We start from the raw sequence: 19,670 nt of genomic DNA, 5'->3' as shown, positions 1-19,670 counted from the left end.
TTTTACAGATAATGGGAGTTTATGCTACTTCTTGTCACGGAAGCAGCGACCGGAAAAAGCAGATGTGGTGGGCAAACATCTTGTCAAAGTTTACTTCTGGATTGTCCATGTGCAGGGATGTAAGAAATTGGTGGCAAATACTTGTCTCGAAAGCCGTTGGTTCTGGCTATTTCCACGATACATCATAGGAACTTTGAGGATATGGTTGGTCAGTACGCCACTGATACAAATTTTGTAGATGTATTCAGTTGAATACAGAAAAGGGAGATAGTAGCGGACTATTCCATTCGGGATGGCTACTCGATCAAGAAAATCATGTTGTGCGTTACACAGCCGTTGAGGGAAAAGGTTATAACCAAATGCCATTGTCCGCCTTATATGGGTCACCGCGGCATTGCTACCACCATGAAAGGGGTAGAGAGATACTTCTTTTGGCCGAGACTCAAGAAGGATGTGGACGAGTTTGTGCGCAGTTGCTTGGTATGCAAGAAGGTCAAGTTTGACAAGCATAAAGCACATGGATTGTTACAGCCTTTGCCCATACCCACCCGCCCTTGGGAAAGTATTGCAATGGATTTCATTTTTGATCTCCCGAGAACACAGCGTGGGCACGATTGTTTATTGCCCAGGTCTTCAGATTACAATGGCATGCTTGAGACAATTGTCTCCCACAGGGACCCTAGGTTCACGAGTTTGTTCCGGACTGCTATTTGGGAGAACATAGGCACGCGGTTGCAGTTTTCGTCATCGTTCCACCCGTAGACCTGACGGGCAATCAGAGATTGCTAATTCAGTGGTACTGGAACTGTTGAAGTCTTCTTTGTTGGATCAGAAGACTACTTGGGAAAGGTTTTTACCTTTGGTGGAATGTGCCTACAAAAACACGATTAACTCTTTGATGGGGAAGGTGCCATTTGAGATTCTTGAAGTTGCTATGAAGGTTCCACCCTTCCTTAGCACAAAAGATAAGATTTTTCTTTGAAGCCGACCAGTCCACGAGGGACTTGGTCCGGAAGGCTTTGCAGAAATTTCAGATGTCGCGATTTGAAATTGAAGGAGAATGATTGGGTGCTCTTACATTACGGAAAGGCACTCCCGAGAAAGAAAAAAAAGGGAAAGGAGCGGCTTCTTTGAAAGCTTAGCATGAGATAGTGTGGACCTTTCCAGATGTTTTGGAAAGATAAATGATATCATCTCCTTTCGACTGAAGCTGCCAGAATACTTGCAGGATTCACAATGTTTTTCATGTGAGTCTCTTAAAGCCGTTTGAAGGCGATGTGCCCGATGATGGGAAGCTAGATGTGCAACCCGAATTGGACGAAAACGAGCAGATACTCATTCCAGAACAGAAATTGGCACAGAAAGAAAGAAAGAAGGTAAAGCGAATCGACGGTTCTTGGTTAAATTCAAGACCTACTTCGCAATGGATGCGAAGTGAATGGAGGAGGAAGACCTAGCAGATATTCCTCGGAATGTGAATCTTTACCTTGAAACTTTCGGTTTAGCATAGTCTACTCCAAATGGAACCCATAATTCAACTTGGCCGGAGATCTGGTGCAGTGGGTTTGCACAAGAGGGGAGTTACTCCGCTCCTTTGTCAACAGATGCCTTGATTTTTATAATACTAGAGTCACTAATGTCTCTTTGAGCTTCGGGGATACTGAGAGCTGACAGTATTCTGCTGGATGACTTTATGAAATGGAATTCCGGAAAAATATGAAACTGACTTGTTCGTGACTTGTTTAAGTGCAGGAACTGATAAACGAAATGACTGTAGCATTTCGGTCTGAATGATCTCGAATAGACATGGTTGCAATAGTGGTTAGTCAATCGGCCATCTGTGAGGTCCTGAGTGGATCTAGATGCGATTGCTAACTGCATTGCCGATAAACCATGCTCTAAGATCCGAATGAATGTTGAATGTGATTTGTCATGTGATGTCGTGTGATGTGACTGTCGATTAGTACATGTGCTACATGTGTGTTCCAAGTGTGTAGGTACTAACAATCAGTGTCTGCTAAGATAAATTTATGGCTTTTGTCTGTTTTGCAAGCGTAATCGAGGGCGACTACAATGCTTTCAAGAGGGGGGTACGTCACAAATTGGTGACGTATCATGCTTGGGCGGCAAAGGACACCCCGATAGAAAATGCTGACGTGGCTGCGGATTTCCGGCAGGGGTGACACGTGGAAGTGTTGTACGAAATCCCGTGATTTCCGGCAATTGTACGGACTTCTGTGTTTGGTGGGCTGATCAGCGGCAGCTTTTGCTGCTTTATGCTACGCAATTGAAGAAAGAGAGCTTTTGTTTGCTTTATTCCCCCCCTCTCTCTCTCTCTCTCTGGTGAAAAGCAGAAGGCTTTTGCTTTATTTTAAAAGATTTTGATTTTTAGCTTTTGGGCTCTGCTTTTAGCATCCCTTGTAATCTTTAAATATGCAGGCAGGGCCTCATAACTCAGAGCATCTTGACGCAGAGTCTGAGTGTGAGCGCCTGCCCGCACTCTTGTACTTTGAACACAGATTAATACAAAAAGAAATACCGAAAGGGGCGCCAGTCTACGGGGTCAATATCTCTAGGCACGGAACTCCGCCGGGGCCAGTGTCGAATCAATTGTGAATTGTGAATTGTTTTGAAGTGTTTATTTGTGTTGACGTGGTAGATTCTCGACTTGGGGTGTCTAAGTCTGTTACAAGTATGTCCCGGTGGCTTTGTATATCTAGTAAGAAACTCCTTAGCTGTCTCTGATCTCGGGAGTCCATGATCTCTCGGAGAGTGGGCTGCCCTTTAAATAAGGCCTCATACTTGCCTTCGATCTCAGTATATGTGCTGCATCGACACACATAATGCTCGTCGCTCTCCACCTCCTCAATGCATGCTCTGCAGACTCGCTCCTCCCTGGGGACACCAGTATGTCTCCCCATCTCAATCTCTAACCTGTGTGATGCCACTCTCAACCGACCAAACACCACCCGTGAGCTATGTGGCACGTATGTGTCCATGTAGCGTGGTCTCTGTATGAACCCATCAGGTAGTATGGTAAGGAACTGGTCTCTGTAGTCGGACATCTTCGTCCCCAAGCCCGATGACTCCCAAACTCTCCTGATGTATAGCTGCCAAAGGTCCTGTCTCAACACCAGGTTGCTCTCGCTATGAGAGAGGTGAACATACGGTGAGTCAGGGTCGTACTGGAAGAGTGGTAGACTCTCCATGTCAAGACCGTGTGCCTCAAACCATGCTCTGACCTATGAGTACCATGCTCTCATGCCCACCCTTTGATAGCTGCATAACTGCCTCAAAAGCCCTGCGAGTAAGTCTGTCGGGAGGTCTCTCTCTCATCCTCTAGATGAAACAGATTGTCTGGAATAGTGCCTCTACTACCATAGGTGGTGTGGCGAGCTCTGCTCTGATAATGTCATGTGGCACTGTGTGCTTGCTATGGAGCAAGTGTGAAATCATACATATCTGTGGCCTCTCAATCTGTGCCCATAGTTGACACGTACGGTCATGTACGATGGTTACACGTACGAAGAGGTGCGGTACTAATCGAACTAAAAAAAATTAGACGTACGTTGAAGTAACGTATGATGCAAAAAAATAAATCATATATTTTTCAGAGCTTTTACTCTATTATGAGTAACTACTTAGTATTAAGTACATACAACTTAAAGGAGATGTCTTACAAGTAAGAACATTAAAGATTTGGCCATGGACATTGGAAACGGCAATGTTCGAAAAAAGATGATCATGATTGCATTTGATTTCATAATTCATTACATAAGTAGAGAGTCGAGGCTCGAGAGATACAAGTGACAAAAAGTAGTGACACAACTCATAGTCTCATGGCCCATGGGTGCAAACTTTAAAGCATAAAGAGAGAGTTCTAAGTGCTCATATCGCTCTCATCACCGGAGTTGTGGTCCGAGCTTGAGCTAGAGCTTGAGCTAGAGGTAGTTGCATCATCCTCATCACTACTTGCATCAGATGCACTAGATGCACCATAATCTCCCTCACTAAGGATGTTGCCCTCATCATCAAACTCGGGCTCTCTAGGATCCGCAGGCCTAGAAATGGACACATTCTCCAAAGTGGTGTCCGCCATAGTAGATCCGCTACCCGAGCCTCGCCGCACATAGGTCCTGGGTGTCCGTGCCGACGCACTTCCACTCCCACGAGCAACCGAAGTGGAAGCTCCTCTACCTGTAGTTGCCAAAGCTCGCACAACCACCTTCTTGCGGGACCGTGTGCGAGAGACACGGCGATCAATCTCCTCCAACTCCAAGTAGAGGTCTCGAAATATTTGCTCCTCCTCTGGATCGCGATCTTTGTTGAGACTCTTAAGAGTCTCAATGGAGAGCTTGCATTCATCTACATTCACCTATTTGTCATTTACAACATGCAAGAAGATTAATGGAGTTAGCAATATGGCATGCCAAAAATATGAGCACATGATACATCATACATATTACATCATACATGTGAAAGCATAAATAAAGAGTATGATGTAGCCAACTCAATTACCTGCCTAGCCATTGGCATCTCATGCGTGGACCTCAACATGCGTAAATTGGAGCGATAATAGATAAGCCGCTCCAATTGCTTCGTAGAAAGCTTGTTGTGGATCTTGGTGTGTATAAGAGAATACGCCGACCAATTCCGCTCACATGCACCCGATGAGCAATCCTAGAGCACATAGATGATAGAAGAGAGGCATGAGATTTGAATTGTGGGAATTGAGAGGTGACTTATGTCACATGAATGATGAATGTCAAATGATGACATGATTGACATTATAAATTTATAATTTATGGTATGGTATTATCAATAATTATTAATATATATGATATACCTGTCCAAGAACCCTCAATGCCGCCCTTTGAAGGTGAGGCAATTGATAGCCAAAACATTCCCACCAAAAAAGAGGCTTCACTAACGAATCCCTCTTCCAACACACCGAGGAAGCGAATGCCGTGCCTCTTTGGTCTCCATAGTTGATGAGCTCTTGGAGAAACTCTCCATGGTGTTCTTCATTGAGTATCTTTGGAAGGTACTTGTCGCGCTTCTCTTGAAGTGCTTGATCCGCAAAGATGGATGGCTTTTTGAAAGCCGGATGCAAGAGGGCGGCAAAGCCATGGATTGGTCGCCTCATCCAATCCCACCGCTTTTTAACAAGGAAGAGAATGTCATCTCTCTTTGGAGAGTCCTCCAACACATCACTACAAAGAGAGAGAGAAAGATAGTCAAGCATGGAAGGGTAGAACCGTAGATAGAAAAAGACAACTTACAATGTACATAAATCATAAGGTGAAATGTTTACCGTGAACCATCGGGTGCTCCATCAAGAATGGTGGATCTCTCAATCTCCTTGTAAGCCTCCTCCATGAAGTGGTAAAGGAGACCTATGGTAGACCCTTCCATGTCGGTCATCCGGAGCACCTTATACAATGGCAATACCACCATGACAAGACCCTTGACCTCTTGCCAAAACTCCTCCTTCAAGCAAAGCCGTTGGATGGCCTTTGCATCTTGTTGGGATGATTGGGTCTCTTCTTCAATCCATGCTTTGAACTCATCGGAGACCATTGTCTTTTGCAAGTTGGTTTGCACATCATAGAGGCGCTCAAGGAGGAGCCACATAGCGGCAAAGCGTGTTGCGGAAGGCTTCTTCAACTCCAAGCCGGAGTAAGTGCGATATATCGTAAGTACTCTCACCTTTTTGTTGATGAAGTTGACGATGGAGAGGGCTTGGGATAGAATGTCCTTCACCCAAGGTAGGTCGCCAATGTCCTCCAAGAGGAAGTCAATGCAATGTGATGCACATGGAGTCCATACTATGTGTGGATACTCCGTCTCTAGCTTTTTGGCCATGGAAGCACAATTGGAGGCATTGTTGGTGATTACTTGAATGACGTTGCTTGGACCGATCTACATATGGAGAAAGAAGGGAAAGTGAGAAGAGCCAAGGCAAAAGACAAAATTGAAAATAGTAGATACTTGAGAGTGGAATCAAAAAGTTTACCTCTTTTATGGCTTGACGAATGTGGCGGTAAATGAAGGCACCCATGATCTTTTTCCCCCTTGCTCCTGCATCAACCGCTCGCAAGAAGTAGGTGCCAAGAGGGCATGAGACAAGGATATTAATGATTCCCCTCTTCTTGTGGTCACTCCATCCATCGGTGAGAATAGAGCAACCATACTTTACCCATCCGGCACGCACGGGGTCAAGAGACTTGTCGATTCGTGCCCTCTCTTCATCAAGCTTCTTGGTGCGCATGTCATGGTATGACACTCCCGTCCACCCTTCACATGGACCAACCGTGGCAATAGCCTTCACCATGCGTTTCCAACGATCCGTGCGAAGAATATGAAAATAGAGATTGCACTCAATGATGGTGCGTGCAATCTCTATCTCCGCTTGTCGTTGCCTCTCTTTGAGGAAAGACAATGGACCGGAAGTTCCACCCACCGTTTGTGCAAGAGTAGCTTGCTTTGGAGGCCGCCCACCATGACTTCTTTTGCTCTTCTTTGAGACGCTACCACCCTTGGTGGAGGCCATGGTAGCGGCGCCGGATGCAACGGACATTGATGGAGAGGCATCCTCTCCCGAATCGGAGAGATCATGGTCGGGCGGAACCACCTCCTCCGATGCCTTTGCAACCCCCTTGCGCGTCTTCAAGGGGAGATACTTTGCTTTGCACTCTTGGAGAATGTCGTTGGGGATATTCGGACAAGGACCCGCTTCCCCTCCCATCTTGGTCAAGTGGATGATAAGGTGGGTGGAGCTTGAGGTCATGGTCTTCGGGCAATATTTGCAATACCATTTGCAAACATTTTGCTTGTTCTTCACCCTTTCAAAGTAGCGCCAATGCTTGTTGAAGGCTTCATGAAGAGCGGGCGGCATTATGGAGAGCTTGAGGGATGGGGAGTGATGAGAGAACTTTAGAGTAATGGAGAGCTTGAAGGAGATGGATGGAGATGAAGGGAGCTTAAGGAATAATGGAGAGCTTGAAGGAGATGAAGGGAGCTTGAAACCGGCCTGTTGAATCCAAAAAGGGCGGTAGACTTTACTTTAAACCTTGATTTAGCTTTCACCCATTATTAGTCGTCTATTTTACCTGTACTTTCAAGACACAACAAAGGGGAGAGGGATACAGGCTGCTAGATTGCACCTGTATGAGTAGACGGACACCAGATTGGCCCCTAACTTAGGCGCCCCTTTCGGTATTTCTTTATTGTTCAAAAGAGGGAATAAACGCTGTGGTTCCCTACAAGCTGCCCCGCACAAACTCGTCTGAATTTCCACTGTTCCAGCCCGATTTCGGCAGCATAACTGTACTAGAACCCTTCACAGTCAGTATTCCCACGCATTGGCCGACTTTCCCGACGCATACGGGCACTTTGCAAAACCTAGTGAGAATCTGCAGCACGCTGAATTCTCTGTTTTCAGCCCTGAAAATGCGCCAGATCACCTGTACAGCGGTCCCCTTACGTCCCCGAACCTCCTGGGGGTATTAGGGTCCGTTTAGGGCCAAAACCCTAAACCTGCAAAAATACACAGCAGGCTGTAATTCACTGTTTCGGGCTCCGTTTCGCGTGCCGGTCGCATCCGTAGCAAGTCCTCGAGCTCCCGCACCTGTAGGGCTACTTGCCCTTTGAATCGGACGAGATTTCTGGCGTGAAAGCTCTCCGAATTCACCTGTACCTGCCGGGGGGATTAGCCGCTAGCTAATCCAGTACTTGTGCAAGAGGCTCTTGCCTCGGCAATCGCGCATGAACCCACACAACTGTACATTGGTCAAATGAAGAGCCCACTAGAGAGGCATAACATACTGCCAAAGGGGAGAGAGAGGGCAGTGCGTAGCGTGCAGGGCATCACTCCTGGCACCGCACTGTGCATAAGAGGGAAAGCAAGCACTCCATAGCTCTTAACCTGTGACAAATCTGAAAATGAGGCTCTCCCCCTCCTAAATTCAGCGCCACTTCTTGTTGCATGAGGCAAGTGCACCAGAATGTGCCACTTGGCACATTTACAAGCATTTTCCCGTTTCGGGGTTGCCGCCTAAAAATATCCCAACCGGTTGCTCAGTTGACTTCACGGCAGAGTAAGAAAATGTTCCCTTTGTCATTCCGGAGGTAACGATGCCAACACATTTTCAGGTCCCAAAATAGCAGTTCCCTAATTTTTAGGAGATACTGCCATTGTATCTTTCTAGGTCATCCGACCCTCTTTGTACACTGTGGCCACATCCAGAACTGAAATGTAGCCTCTGTAGCAAAGGATTCCACTTTGGCTAGTCAATGACCCCACTTGGCTAACCATAGTCCTTGTCCAACCTTAGTGCTCTTTTGCCCTCAGGCCTGGACTCCCTCTAGACAGTTCCACACTAGCTATGCAATGCAGGGATGTTAGATTTCCCGAGGGGTGTTTCCAAAAAGTGAAAGTAAATAGATAATAAGAAAGAAATCAACAAAAAGGATAGATAGTAGTCACACGCTGGTGACATACCCCCCTCTTGAAATCTCAAACGTCCTCGTTTGCATCTATGTTGTTCATGCTCCTAGTCAACACTGATGTATTCAACACCTGTCGACACATGTACGACACATACATGCTCATTGTCAACCCTGGTGTATTCAACACCTCGTCAACTCATGTATTGCCTGCGTGTGAACCCTGTCCCAATGACATAGTGGTAGCTGCGCACTCTGCCATTGCTTTGAGTCACTAACTTTCCAATGACAAAATGGTAGCTGCACATTTCGCCACTGTCTTATAGTACACGTTGGATCCCGTAACACTTTCGAGCATACCCAAACGGACAGTTTAAGAATGCAGTTACACATGTACTCTTCAATAGAAGCAATCACTGTATCCTTGACAAACTGACAAGAAATACTCACTTCTATAGCACTAACCAAACTTTTGGACATTCCATAAGAGCAATTGCCAAACTGACAATCTGTACAGCTCTAACATTCATGTAACAGGTATTTGATTTGAGCTCACTTTAAATACCATGTACATCATTTGTTTCAGAAGCCATTGTCACACTGACAATCCATGTAGCTTTGAAACTCAAGGGGTCAAGGTAGGTTGCAAATCGAAGGCTTCAAGGTAAAGTGATAACACAGTTGGTGACTCTGCAAGTTCACCTTCTTCCATCCACTTAGCATCCATTGGTGGATAGTTTCTGAACTTTACCAAGTAACGCCTAGCAACCTTGCCTTTCACTTTCCTTTCTTTGTGTGCCAAAATCTGTTCAGGGACCAAGATCTCGTCAAGTTCCTCGACTTCCGGCTGATCTTCAGCTGGCATATCTTCTGGCACATCACCCACATAGGGTCTGAGAAGACTCACATGAAATGCATTGTGAATCTTCCAACTGTTAGGCAATTTCAGCCTATATGCAACATCACTGATTATGTCGCACACTTGAAAAGGCCCATAGTAACGCATGCTGAGCTTTGGAAACAGTCTTTCCTTGCCCTTCATCTTCTTTAACCTTGCCTTTTCAAAGCGTAAAAGCACCCAATCACCAATTGAATATACCACTTCACGACGGTGACGATCAGCTGCTTTCTTTTGCTTTGCCTAAGTCCTTTCTAAGGCCACTTTGACCTTCTTGTACATTTCATCCATGTCCTGAACATACTTATCTGCTTCAAATATCTTGTCCTTTGTATGCAGTATGGGAGAAACTTTCTTGCCACCTTCAACTATCTCAAAGGGTGCCTTGCCAGTTGATGAATGCACTGTATTATTGTATGCATACTCCACCAATGGCAGATACTGCTCCCACTTTCCTTTATGCTCTGACACATAACACTTCAGCAGATCTAGGACAATAGAATTTGCCTCTTCTGACTGCCCATCTGTTTGAGGATGAAATGACGAAGAGAATTTGAGCGTGGTGCCCATATTCTCAAACAAACCTCTCCAGAACAAACTTGTCATGCGTGGATCACGGTCGCTAACAATCGACTGTGGCATGCCATGATACTTAAAAAATATTGCTCATAAACAAGTGTGCCATCTGATCTGGCTTTATCTTCTTCCTGACAGGAATGAAATGAGCCTGTTTGCTGAATCTGCAAATAATGGTCCAAATACCATCGTTTCCTGCCTGCGTTCTCGGAAGATCAAAGATAAAATCCATAGCAATACTTTCCCATGGTTTATCTGGAATAGGTAGTGGTTGCAATAACCCTGGTGCCTTTTGCCTGTCAAACTTGACCTTTTGGCATATCAGGCATTCTCGCACAAAGGCATCCACATCCCTTCTCAATGTAGGCCAATAGAAGAATGTCTCAACCGCTTTAACTGTAGCATCAATACCATGATGCCCTGCATACGGTGGGACATGACTCTCTTCCATAACTTTGCGTCGCAATGGCTTTGTGACACACAATCTGCCATGCATCATCATGAACCCATCTCTGAGAAGATAGTGTTCATGACGTTGTCCATCCATTAGCTGCTCGAAGACCCTTGCAAAATCTTCATCATTTTCATACTGTTCCCTCGTATCATCAAGTTCATGATGATAAGGAATTGACACAACTGAAATTTGTGGCTTCCTTGACAAGGCATCAGCCACAACGTTCTTCTTGCCTTCCACATGCACAATCTGAAAATGGAACATGGACAAGATATTTGCCCATCGCATATGCTTCTCAAATAACTTTGTCTGTGTCAAGAAGTACCGCAAGGTCTGATGGTCCGTTTGGACAACGAAATCTGCACCTAGCAGGTAGTGTTTCCAACTTAAGAGCGCATGAATCACAACCAGTAACTCTTTCTCATAGACCTGCATGGTCATCTCTGGCCCTTGCAAAATTCTGCTCTCATAGGCTACTACCCTGCCATCTTGCATTAGCACTGCACTAATGCTACTAGCGCAGGCGTCACACTGGACCACAAATGACTTCCTAAGATCTGGCAACACAATGACTGGATCTGAAGTTATCTTTTCCTTTAAGAGATTAAAAGCTGAAATCTCTTTTTGTGTCCATCTAAAGGTGACTGCCTTCTTTTGAAGAGCATGTAAAGGTGAAGCAATCTCAGCGAAATTTCGGATAAACCTTCTGTAATAGGAGCATAGTCCCAAAAAGCTTCGGACATCATGCACCGTCTTCAAATTTGGCCGTGACTTGATCGCTTCAACTTTTGCAGGATCCATTCTGACACCATCCTTTGAGACAATGTGTCCCAGAAAGTGAATCTCTTCCAGAAAAAACTCACTTTTCTTTGCATTGATGAGCAACCTATGACTGCGTAGCTCTTTGAACACAATGGCCAAGTGATGCCTATGCTCCTCTTCATTCTTTGAGTAGACTATCATGTCATCAAAGAATGTACCAACAAACTGCTGGTGTGGACGGAAAATTCTGTCCATCATCCTATTGAACGTAGCAGGAGCATTTGTGAGACCAAAGGGCATCACTAAAAATTCGTAAAGGCCAAACGTCGTTCTAAAAGCAGTCTTGTGCACATCCTCTGATCTAATGCGGATCTGATGGTACCCACTCTTTAGATCTATCCTGCTAAACATAGCTGCTCCTTCTAATTTGTCCATAATATCATCAATTCTAGGTATAGGAAACCTATTCTTGATGGTATTCTTGTTCAGTGCACGGTAGTCTATGCACATACGCCATGAGCCATCCTTTTTCTGCACCAACAACACTGGAGAACAGAATGGAGATGAACTGGGCTGAAGCAGCCCCTTTTCTAACAGCTCCTGTACTTGGCCCATTATCTCTTTCTGCTGAGCCGCACTAACCCTGTACGGAGGCTTATTTGGTGGGCTACTGCCTGGCACCAAATCTATCGCATGGTCCTCGGGTCTCTCTGGCGGTAATTGAGACGGTAATGAATCGGAAAAAACAGTCACTATACTGTTGTAAAAACATTGACCTTTCTTTATCTAGCACAGATAAATTTGATTCATCACAATCTGACACTTCACGTGCAAAAACCAAGTACGCAGAAAGATGCTTTTTCATTACAGAAGTAATAGCAGAAGCTGATACAGTAGGAATAGACTCCCCTTTAAGCTTTACATCCAGAATGTGAGTCTTTCCCCTGCTCTGTACAGTGATCTTTTTGTTGTAGGCATCCATGATTCCCTGTACACGAAACAACCAAGGAATACCTAACAACACATCACATCCGTCCAGTGGCATGATGTAAAATTCTTCAGCATCTACATAGGACTGGATATGTAGACGCAACTTTCCAATGATGGGTGTCACAGCCTCTGTATGGCCAGGACATGCCAAACCTGCCTCTGCTGTATACCCCATCTCTTCAGGTCTGATTCCCAACTTTGAAGCCAATTCTGGGGAAATAAAGTTGGCTTTGGCACCTGGATCAAAGAAGATAAGCACTGTTTGATCCCTGACCTTTCCCCATGCTCTGCAAAGCTCACTTGCATCTGAATTTGGCTTGTCGCCCACCATATCTGGCACTAGACCGGCCATGGGCTTCTTTCCTTTCCTGTCCTCCTTGTCTTCAGAATCAGCTGACCTTTTCTTTGTAGGACAGTTGTAAGCAATGTGGCCAGGCTGCTCACATACAAAGCATTTGTTCTCTGTCCTCAGGACCTTCTTTTGCTCTTCTGACTTGCGAGGAAAACGTCTTTTCCATTTCTTTGCTGGTCCTTTTTCTGATTCAGCCGTAGCTTTATCTTTCCTTGCGTTGGCTGACTCCTGAGTCCCTTTAGGAGCCTCATTGGGAACGTGCTGCTTGGCTGAATTTTTCTTGCCTGATCCTGCCTTGACGCCAGTGTTAAATTCACAATCTTCTCCCTTGAGCAAACCATTGCCAGTGTTTGCTACCTCAATGAGTTGCGTGAAAGTAGTGACTTTTGTCTTCGTGCAGTATTTTGTCAATCCTTTGGGTAGGCCACAACAGTATTTTTCAATTTGTTCTGTCAATGGCACAAACCTATAGGAAGTTACTGGAAGTAGAGCTTTCCAAAACTTCCGATTGTAATCATCCAGATTTCTGCAAGTTGCAGCATTAAGCTGGTGCCATTCTGTCATGACATCTGCTTCAAAGTCATCAGATAACCATGCTGCTGCAAAAATCTGCTTGAAGTAAATCCATGTGGACGGAGCTTGCGCTTGAAGCAATAAAGTTGTCCACCATTGTCCCGCATTCCCTGTCAAGAAAGTGGCTGCCTTGCGGACCTTTGAAGCCTCTGTAAAATTTCCCCCTGCATAGGCCTTGTCAAACTGCTGGAGGAATGAAAGAGCCTTCTTCGTGTCATCAAACCCTGTAAAGGTCGTGAAAGTCACACCTTTGCCACCTTCTTTGTACGGAGTTGGCCTCTCCAGCGGCGTTAAATTGTCATATGGAAGTGACTGAAACATGGGAACACTATTAGGGTTCATCTGTGTTCCTTGGCCGCTATTAGCTTGACCTGGAAATGCCATATTTGGCTGCTGATTTGTAATTCCAGCCATACCAAAATTTGCTTGTGGCATCCCAAATTGGCCCTGAGTGCTCTGAAACCCTGGTTGCATACCCATGACACTGTACATGGGGTTAGGCATCATCGTTTGAGCACCCCCGAACACTGTTCCTGGCGTGTAAAACTGATTTCCAGGTGCATGACCAGCCATGCTCTGGAATACGGATCCACCTCCAAAATAGCCAGGGTGTACTGAAGGTGGTGGGAAGACCTGTTGCATAGCCTGTAGGTTGCTTCCCTGCCCATTAGAACCAGCTATAGGCTGTTGAAAGGTGGCGGGCTGAACTGGTACAGCTTGAAAGACTGGCATCTCAGCCACCTGTTCTTGCACCTTAGGCATAGGTTGTGGAGACTGCATGTTCTCCGTCAAGTGTACAGGTGTTTCCATTGACTGTGCGGTATGAATCACCTGTGCTCGAGCCTTAACAGGCTTTTCAATATGATCCAGTGACCCAACTTGCTGAGACGGAACAGGAGGTTGCAGAAAGGCTAAAAACCTTGGGTTCTGCATTACTTGTGTGAACATAGCCACAGCAGTAGCCAACTGGGTCCTGAATATATCATCATCTGTCTGTGGTGGTCTTGAGGACTCACCCACTTCATGTGTCTGTTGACCCTGTGAAGAGGAAACCTCTTCAGTCACATCATCTGGTCTGTCAGCCATAATTGCAATTCCCTGTGTCTGGTCTATGATCCCCTGTGTCTTCAAGCCCAAAACTGACCAAGGCTCACTTCTATGGGAAAAAGTGATTTAATCCCGTCGATGGAACCATGAAACCGGCCTGTTGAATCCAAAAAGGGCGGTAGACTTTACTTTAAACCTTGATTTAGCTTTCACCCATTATTAGTCGTCTATTTTACCTGTACTTTCAAGACACAACAAAGGGGAGAGGGATACAGGCTGCTAGATTGCACCTGTATGAGTAGACGGACACCAGATTGGCCCCTAACTTAGGCGCCCCTTTCGGTATTTCTTTATTGTTCAAAAGAGGGAATAAACGCTGTGGTTCCCTACAAGCTGCCCCGCACAAACTCGGCTGAATTTCCTCTGTTCCAGCCCGATTTCGGCAGCATAACTGTACTAGAACCCTTCACAGTCAGTATTCCCACGCATTGGCCGACTTTCCCGACGCATACGGGCACTTTGCAAAACCTGGCGAGAATCTGCAGCACGCTGAATTCTCTGTTTTCAGCCCTGAAAATGCGCCAGATCACCTGTACAGCGGTCCCCTTACGTCCCCGAACCTCCTGGGGGTATTAGGGTCCGTTTAGGGCCAAAACCCTAAACTTGCAAAAATACACAGCAGGCTGTAATTCACTGTTTCGGGCTCCGTTTCGCGTGCCGGTCGCATCCGTAGCAAGTCCTCGAGCTCCCGCACCTGTAGGGCTACTTGCCCTTTGAATCGGACGAGATTTCTGGCGTGAAAGCTCTCCGAATTCACCTGTACCTGCCGGGGGGATTAGCCGGTAGCTAATCCAGTACTTGTGCAAGAGGCTCTTGCCTCGGCAATCGCGCATGAACCCACACAACTGTACATTGGTCAAATGAAGAGCCCACTAGAGGGGCATAACATACTGCCAAAGGGGAGAGAGAGGGCAGTGCGTAGCGTGCAGGGCATCACTCCTGGCACCGCACTGTGCATAAGAGGGAAAGCAAGCACTCCATAGCTCTTAACGTGTGACAAATCTGAAAATGAGGCTCTCCCCCTCCTAAATTCAGCGCCACTTCTTGTTGCATGAGGCAAGTGCACCAGAATGTGCCACTTGGCACATTTACAAGCATTTTCCCGTTTCGGGGTTGCCGCCTAAAAATATCCCAACCGGTTGCCCAGTTGACTTCACGGCAGAGTAAGAAAATGTTCCCTTTGTCATTCCGGAGGTAACGATGCCAACACATTTTCAGGTCCCATAATAGCAGTTCCCTAAATTTTAGGAGATACTGCCATTGTATCTTTCTAGGTCATCCGACCCTCTTTGTACACTGTGGCCACATCCAGAACTGAAATGTAGCCTCTGTAGCAAAGGATTCCACTTTGGCTAGTCAATGACCCCACTTGGCTAACCATAGTCCTTGTCCAACCTTAGTGCTCTTTTGCCCTCAGGCCTGGACTCCCTCTGGACAGTTCCACACTAGCTATGCAATGCAGGGATGTTAGATTTCCCGAGGGGTGTTTCCAAAAAGTGAAAGTAAATAGATAATAAGAAGGAAATCAACAAAAAGGATAGATAGTAGTGACACGCTGGTGACAGAGCTTGAAGGAACAATGGAGAGCTTGAAGGAGATGAAGGGAGCTTGAAGGAATAATGGAGAGCTTGAAGGAGATGAAGGGAGCTTGAAGCCTTGATGGAGTGCCAAAGCTTGAAGCCTTGGCCCTTGATGAATGGAGAGAGCTTGAGGGAGCTTGAGTAGGGAAGGAGATGAATGAGAGAGCTTGAGGGATATATGGAGAAGAAGAGAGGGTGGGCAACCTTATATAGGTTTTGAGGAGGGAGGGAGAAGAGGGTTAAAGAGAGAGCATGCTTCAAAATTCAAATTCCATGTGCCATGGCCATGGCCCATGTGGCTTTGTGTGTGTGTGTGTGGATGTTGGGGGGGTGGGGGTGGGGGTGGGATGGCACATTGGCTTATGATGCCCCAAGGGCCAAGGCTCCAAGGCCTCCAACGTTCAAAAACTGCCAGCACGTGGCGCTACAAAACGGGTGTAAAAACGGTCAAAAAAGTCCGCCAACGGTCTTTTTTTTTTTGATCGGACGGAACCTGGACGGGACGGGACGGATCGTTCCGTTTGACGGACGTGGACAACCCTGTCTGTGCCCACTGGTCATCTGTCAGTCGTGGTGCCCATTCTACTGCTGAGTACATCAAGGCCGGGGCGACTAAGGTGTCGAAAAGCCATCCCTTTGTACGGGGCTCTTGAAAGTGTGCCTGGTGGCATCTCCGCTCTAGCATGGCCAGGGTTGCATACCCTCGAATGAGCCTGTTAGTAGCTGCCTGCCTCATAGTGAATGGTCCTGGTAGGCTGGTGAATGTAACTCCCAGGTAGACATATGAGGTGACCACATCAACTCGTCCTCTTGCTGCTTTGAAGATGGCAGCGCTCCTCACTGCACTAGATGTGTGAAAGATCATGACCTTGGTTTTGCCAAAGTTCACAGTCAACCCCCTGTGTGTGCAGAAATCGTCCAAGGTCCCAAGATGGCGCTGCAAGCCCTCAGGTGACTCTGAAATCAACACAATATCATCAGCATATAACATGATGTGGACTGGAGTACCTGCCAAGTCGCTCCGCTTCCCTCCTGCTCGCAGTATGTAGTCGGAGATCTCGTCGATGTAGAGCCCAAATAGTGTCGGGGAGAGTAGGCATCCTTGCTTAACACCAATGGTCTTTGATAAACCTCCTGGGCATCGAACGCGACTAGTCACCGGCGCTCGTAGAGAGCATATATGGCCCAAATCATCTCTGCTGGTATCCTGAGACTTTGGAGGCGCTAGAAGAGCCTCTCACGTGGAACTGTATCAAAAGCCTTGCGGAAATCCACAAAGCAGCAGTAAAGTCTCTTCTTCCGCGGCTTTGCCTCATCAATGAGGCAGCGTAGGACGAAGATGTGATCAATGGTGGAGAAAGATCGTCTGAAACCTGCCTGACCTGGGGCTCGTAGACGCTCGGTCTCTGCGTATGAGCTGAGCTTTGCCTCGAGTACTATGGTGTGCTGTGTCCACTCCTCTGGAAAGCCCTCCCCCTAGAGCCCGGTTGAAGACATGTGCAATCAATGAGGCAATAGTGGATGCCGCGTATATGATGTGGTCACTCTATAATCTAGTATCGTCAGTTGATCGTCTGTGCTGCATGCGGTGAATGGCTCTCTCTACCATGACTGTTGTGAAGGAGGAGGAGAGTGTGGGTCGTGGCTCGAGTGGCTGTGGGATGGGAGGCTGTCCAAGCACCTCATATAGTCTCTCTGCATAATCATGCCATATCTGTGGATCCTCAATAGGTGTAGTCGGACGTGGCTCGCGGAGGGTGCGCCATGCCGTCGCACTATCCATGCTCATGAATAGGCGATATAGCTCAAGCTCCTGTGCCTCCTCAAATGCTCGCCGCTTTCGGCGTGTCAGTGTCTTCATTTGTTGCCTGGCCTCTCTCTCTGTGATCTCTTCCAGGGCTCCTCATGCGCGGAGGCGTTGATATAGCTCTCTGTACTCATCATACTACCATCGGTTTTGGGTCATAGTCCGAGGAGGGGGGGTGCGTCGTGTGTGGGTGGTGTGTGGAAAAGAGCTAATGGCTGAAGTGTGGAGGACGGAGGAGATATGTGATGTGAGAACTGAGAGTGGTGTGGATGGGTGTAAGAGGCATAGGCCGTGCTCGACCTCGGCCGAGTAAAGAGGGGCTAGCTCATGTGTGAAGTGGATGGTGGTATGTGGAGTGCGTGCTGTAGAGCTACGTGGTGTCTCCGGTGATGGAAAGAGAAAGGTATGTGTGGTCGGCTCCAATGGGTATGGGTGGGATGGTGAAGGATGTAATGAGGTGGGTGGCCTCCCTGGGTCCCAGAATGTAGTCGATTGTACTTCCCCCTCCCTCTGCAACTCCATGTGGCATACAAGTCAAGCCCCTTGAAGTGGGCCACTAGGCCATCCCGTTATACATAATGAGACGATGTTGGGAGCCAAGTCGAAGTAGATGTCGTTCGTAGGCCGTGACTGGAGCCGTGTCTGTTGAATCTCTCACCCAAGCCTCCTCATGTAGAGTGTGTAGTATCTCTGGGTCCTTGTGGTCATATGCCTCACACTGCTCACTGCGGGGACGAGCATTGAAGTCCCCCATAAGGAAAACTTCACCAAGTGTGGAGTACTCCATAATCTCCTCTGAAAGGCATGCATAAGGTGAGGCCTTTGTCGACGATGACTCCTGCTCAATAGAGGCGAATCTGGAGCCTGTGGGAGCAAAGTAGCACAGGGCAATGTAGATGGTCCTGTCTCGTGAGAGCTTAAAGTGAATCCACATGTAAAGGGCCTGTGGGTCCTGGGCAACAATCTTTAATCTGCTGTGAAGAGCCTATCTGAAGAGTATGGCCACTCCTCCTGAGCCACGGGATGTGTGCTGGCGTGCACATCCTCGATTTAAAGACTCCCATTGAAAACCATGTATCCGTGGTAATCCTCTCTTTGGGCTCTCATGTGTCTGCAAGTAGAATGATATCCCGGCCTCTCATCACCTCCTCTAGATCTCCGTGGCAGTTCCAAACCACAAGGTGGATCTCTTCGCGTGTCCCATAGGTGGTGAATCCCTATGCGATGGTCTTGCCATCAATGATGACCCTACCATCTCAGTAGGAGGCCTGCTTTCCCTCTTTGCGGGCTTGATGCACCCGAGGCATGCATGCTCGCCGGTGTGCCACTTGCATCTTTGTGAGGTCGTCATCAAGGTAGATGTGTGGACCTTCAAGCCCTCTCAAGATCACCCTCTTGCGGAGGAAGGTGGAGCGTAACTCATCATTGGGGAATTGGAGGATGAGAGCTCTCTCTTTGTTGGGGTCCTTGCCGGCTCTCCATGCTTTGGTGAAGGGAGGTGATTCTTCTTCCTTGTACCCAAGCTTGTTACATACCCCCCTGCCGTCCCTCTCGGGGGTAGATCCCTCCTTCTCAACTATGCCGGTGACTCGTACATTGAGGCGTCGAGCTTGCCTCATCTTCTCTTCCTCAAGGGTGGTGTGTACGATGAGGACGACCTCCTTTTGTGCTTCCTCCCGTGCTTCCTTCTTGATGTTCTTCTTGACAACTTCCACCCATCCTTCCTTCGTGGCCTCAAGTTTGTCTTCCATGCTTGCGGTCAAGGCCTTGGTGAGCTCTTCTTTGAGAGCTTCTTGGGTGGTGTTGTTAATCTCCCCTTCCTTGGGTGAAAGCGATGCCACCGATGCTTTGAGAATTGCAATTTGTTCCTTCATATCTTCTCTTTATTTCTTCCACTCCTCTTGTGCTTCTTTCCATTCTCCTTTCTCCTTCTCGTGCTTCATCTCCCATTCTTCTTTCTCCTTCATCCATGTCTCCCATTCTTTGTTGAGTGCTTCCGTCTCCTTCTCAAGTTTGGCTAGTCGGGTGATGATACCATTGATGGTGGAGTCCATCATCCTCTTGTTGTCTTTGATGACGATGTTGATCTTATCTTCCACTTTGGTCAAATCTTCCTTCTTGGC

At 47.1% G+C, this 19,670-nt stretch overlaps 2 protein-coding genes and 3 pseudogenes across 2 annotated transcripts in view; 1 reads left to right on the top strand and 4 right to left on the bottom strand.

The window, feature by feature from the left end:
- Positions 1-19,670, top strand: part of LOC147421970 (putative ribosomal large subunit pseudouridine synthase SVR1, chloroplastic) — a 106,300-nt gene that overhangs the window by 15,015 nt on the left and 71,615 nt on the right. The window lies entirely within an intron of this gene.
- Positions 167-16,605, bottom strand: LOC147421976 (uncharacterized; annotated as a pseudogene).
- On the bottom strand, positions 3,881-6,898 carry LOC147421977 (uncharacterized). The gene is made up of 7 exons (XM_086502379.1): positions 6,215-6,898; positions 6,017-6,148; positions 5,710-5,922; positions 5,343-5,583; positions 4,847-5,202; positions 4,519-4,680; positions 3,881-4,375 (listed from the first exon to the last, which is right to left on the bottom strand). The coding sequence occupies exons 1-7, from the start codon at positions 6,896-6,898 to the stop codon at positions 3,881-3,883; spliced, it is 2,283 nt and encodes a 760-aa protein (XP_086358505.1).
- On the bottom strand, positions 17,686-18,654 carry LOC147421975 (uncharacterized; annotated as a pseudogene).
- LOC147421974 (uncharacterized) lies at positions 18,765-19,421 on the bottom strand (annotated as a pseudogene).

The sequence above is a fragment of the Adiantum capillus-veneris genome, chromosome 27 (genome assembly GCF_014529385.1).
Source record: "Adiantum capillus-veneris isolate H3 chromosome 27, ASM1452938v2, whole genome shotgun sequence".
Classification (NCBI taxonomy): domain Eukaryota; kingdom Viridiplantae; phylum Streptophyta; class Polypodiopsida; order Polypodiales; family Pteridaceae; genus Adiantum; species Adiantum capillus-veneris.
Note: the sequence above shows the minus strand (reverse complement) of the source record. Positions and strands in the feature narration are given on the sequence as shown.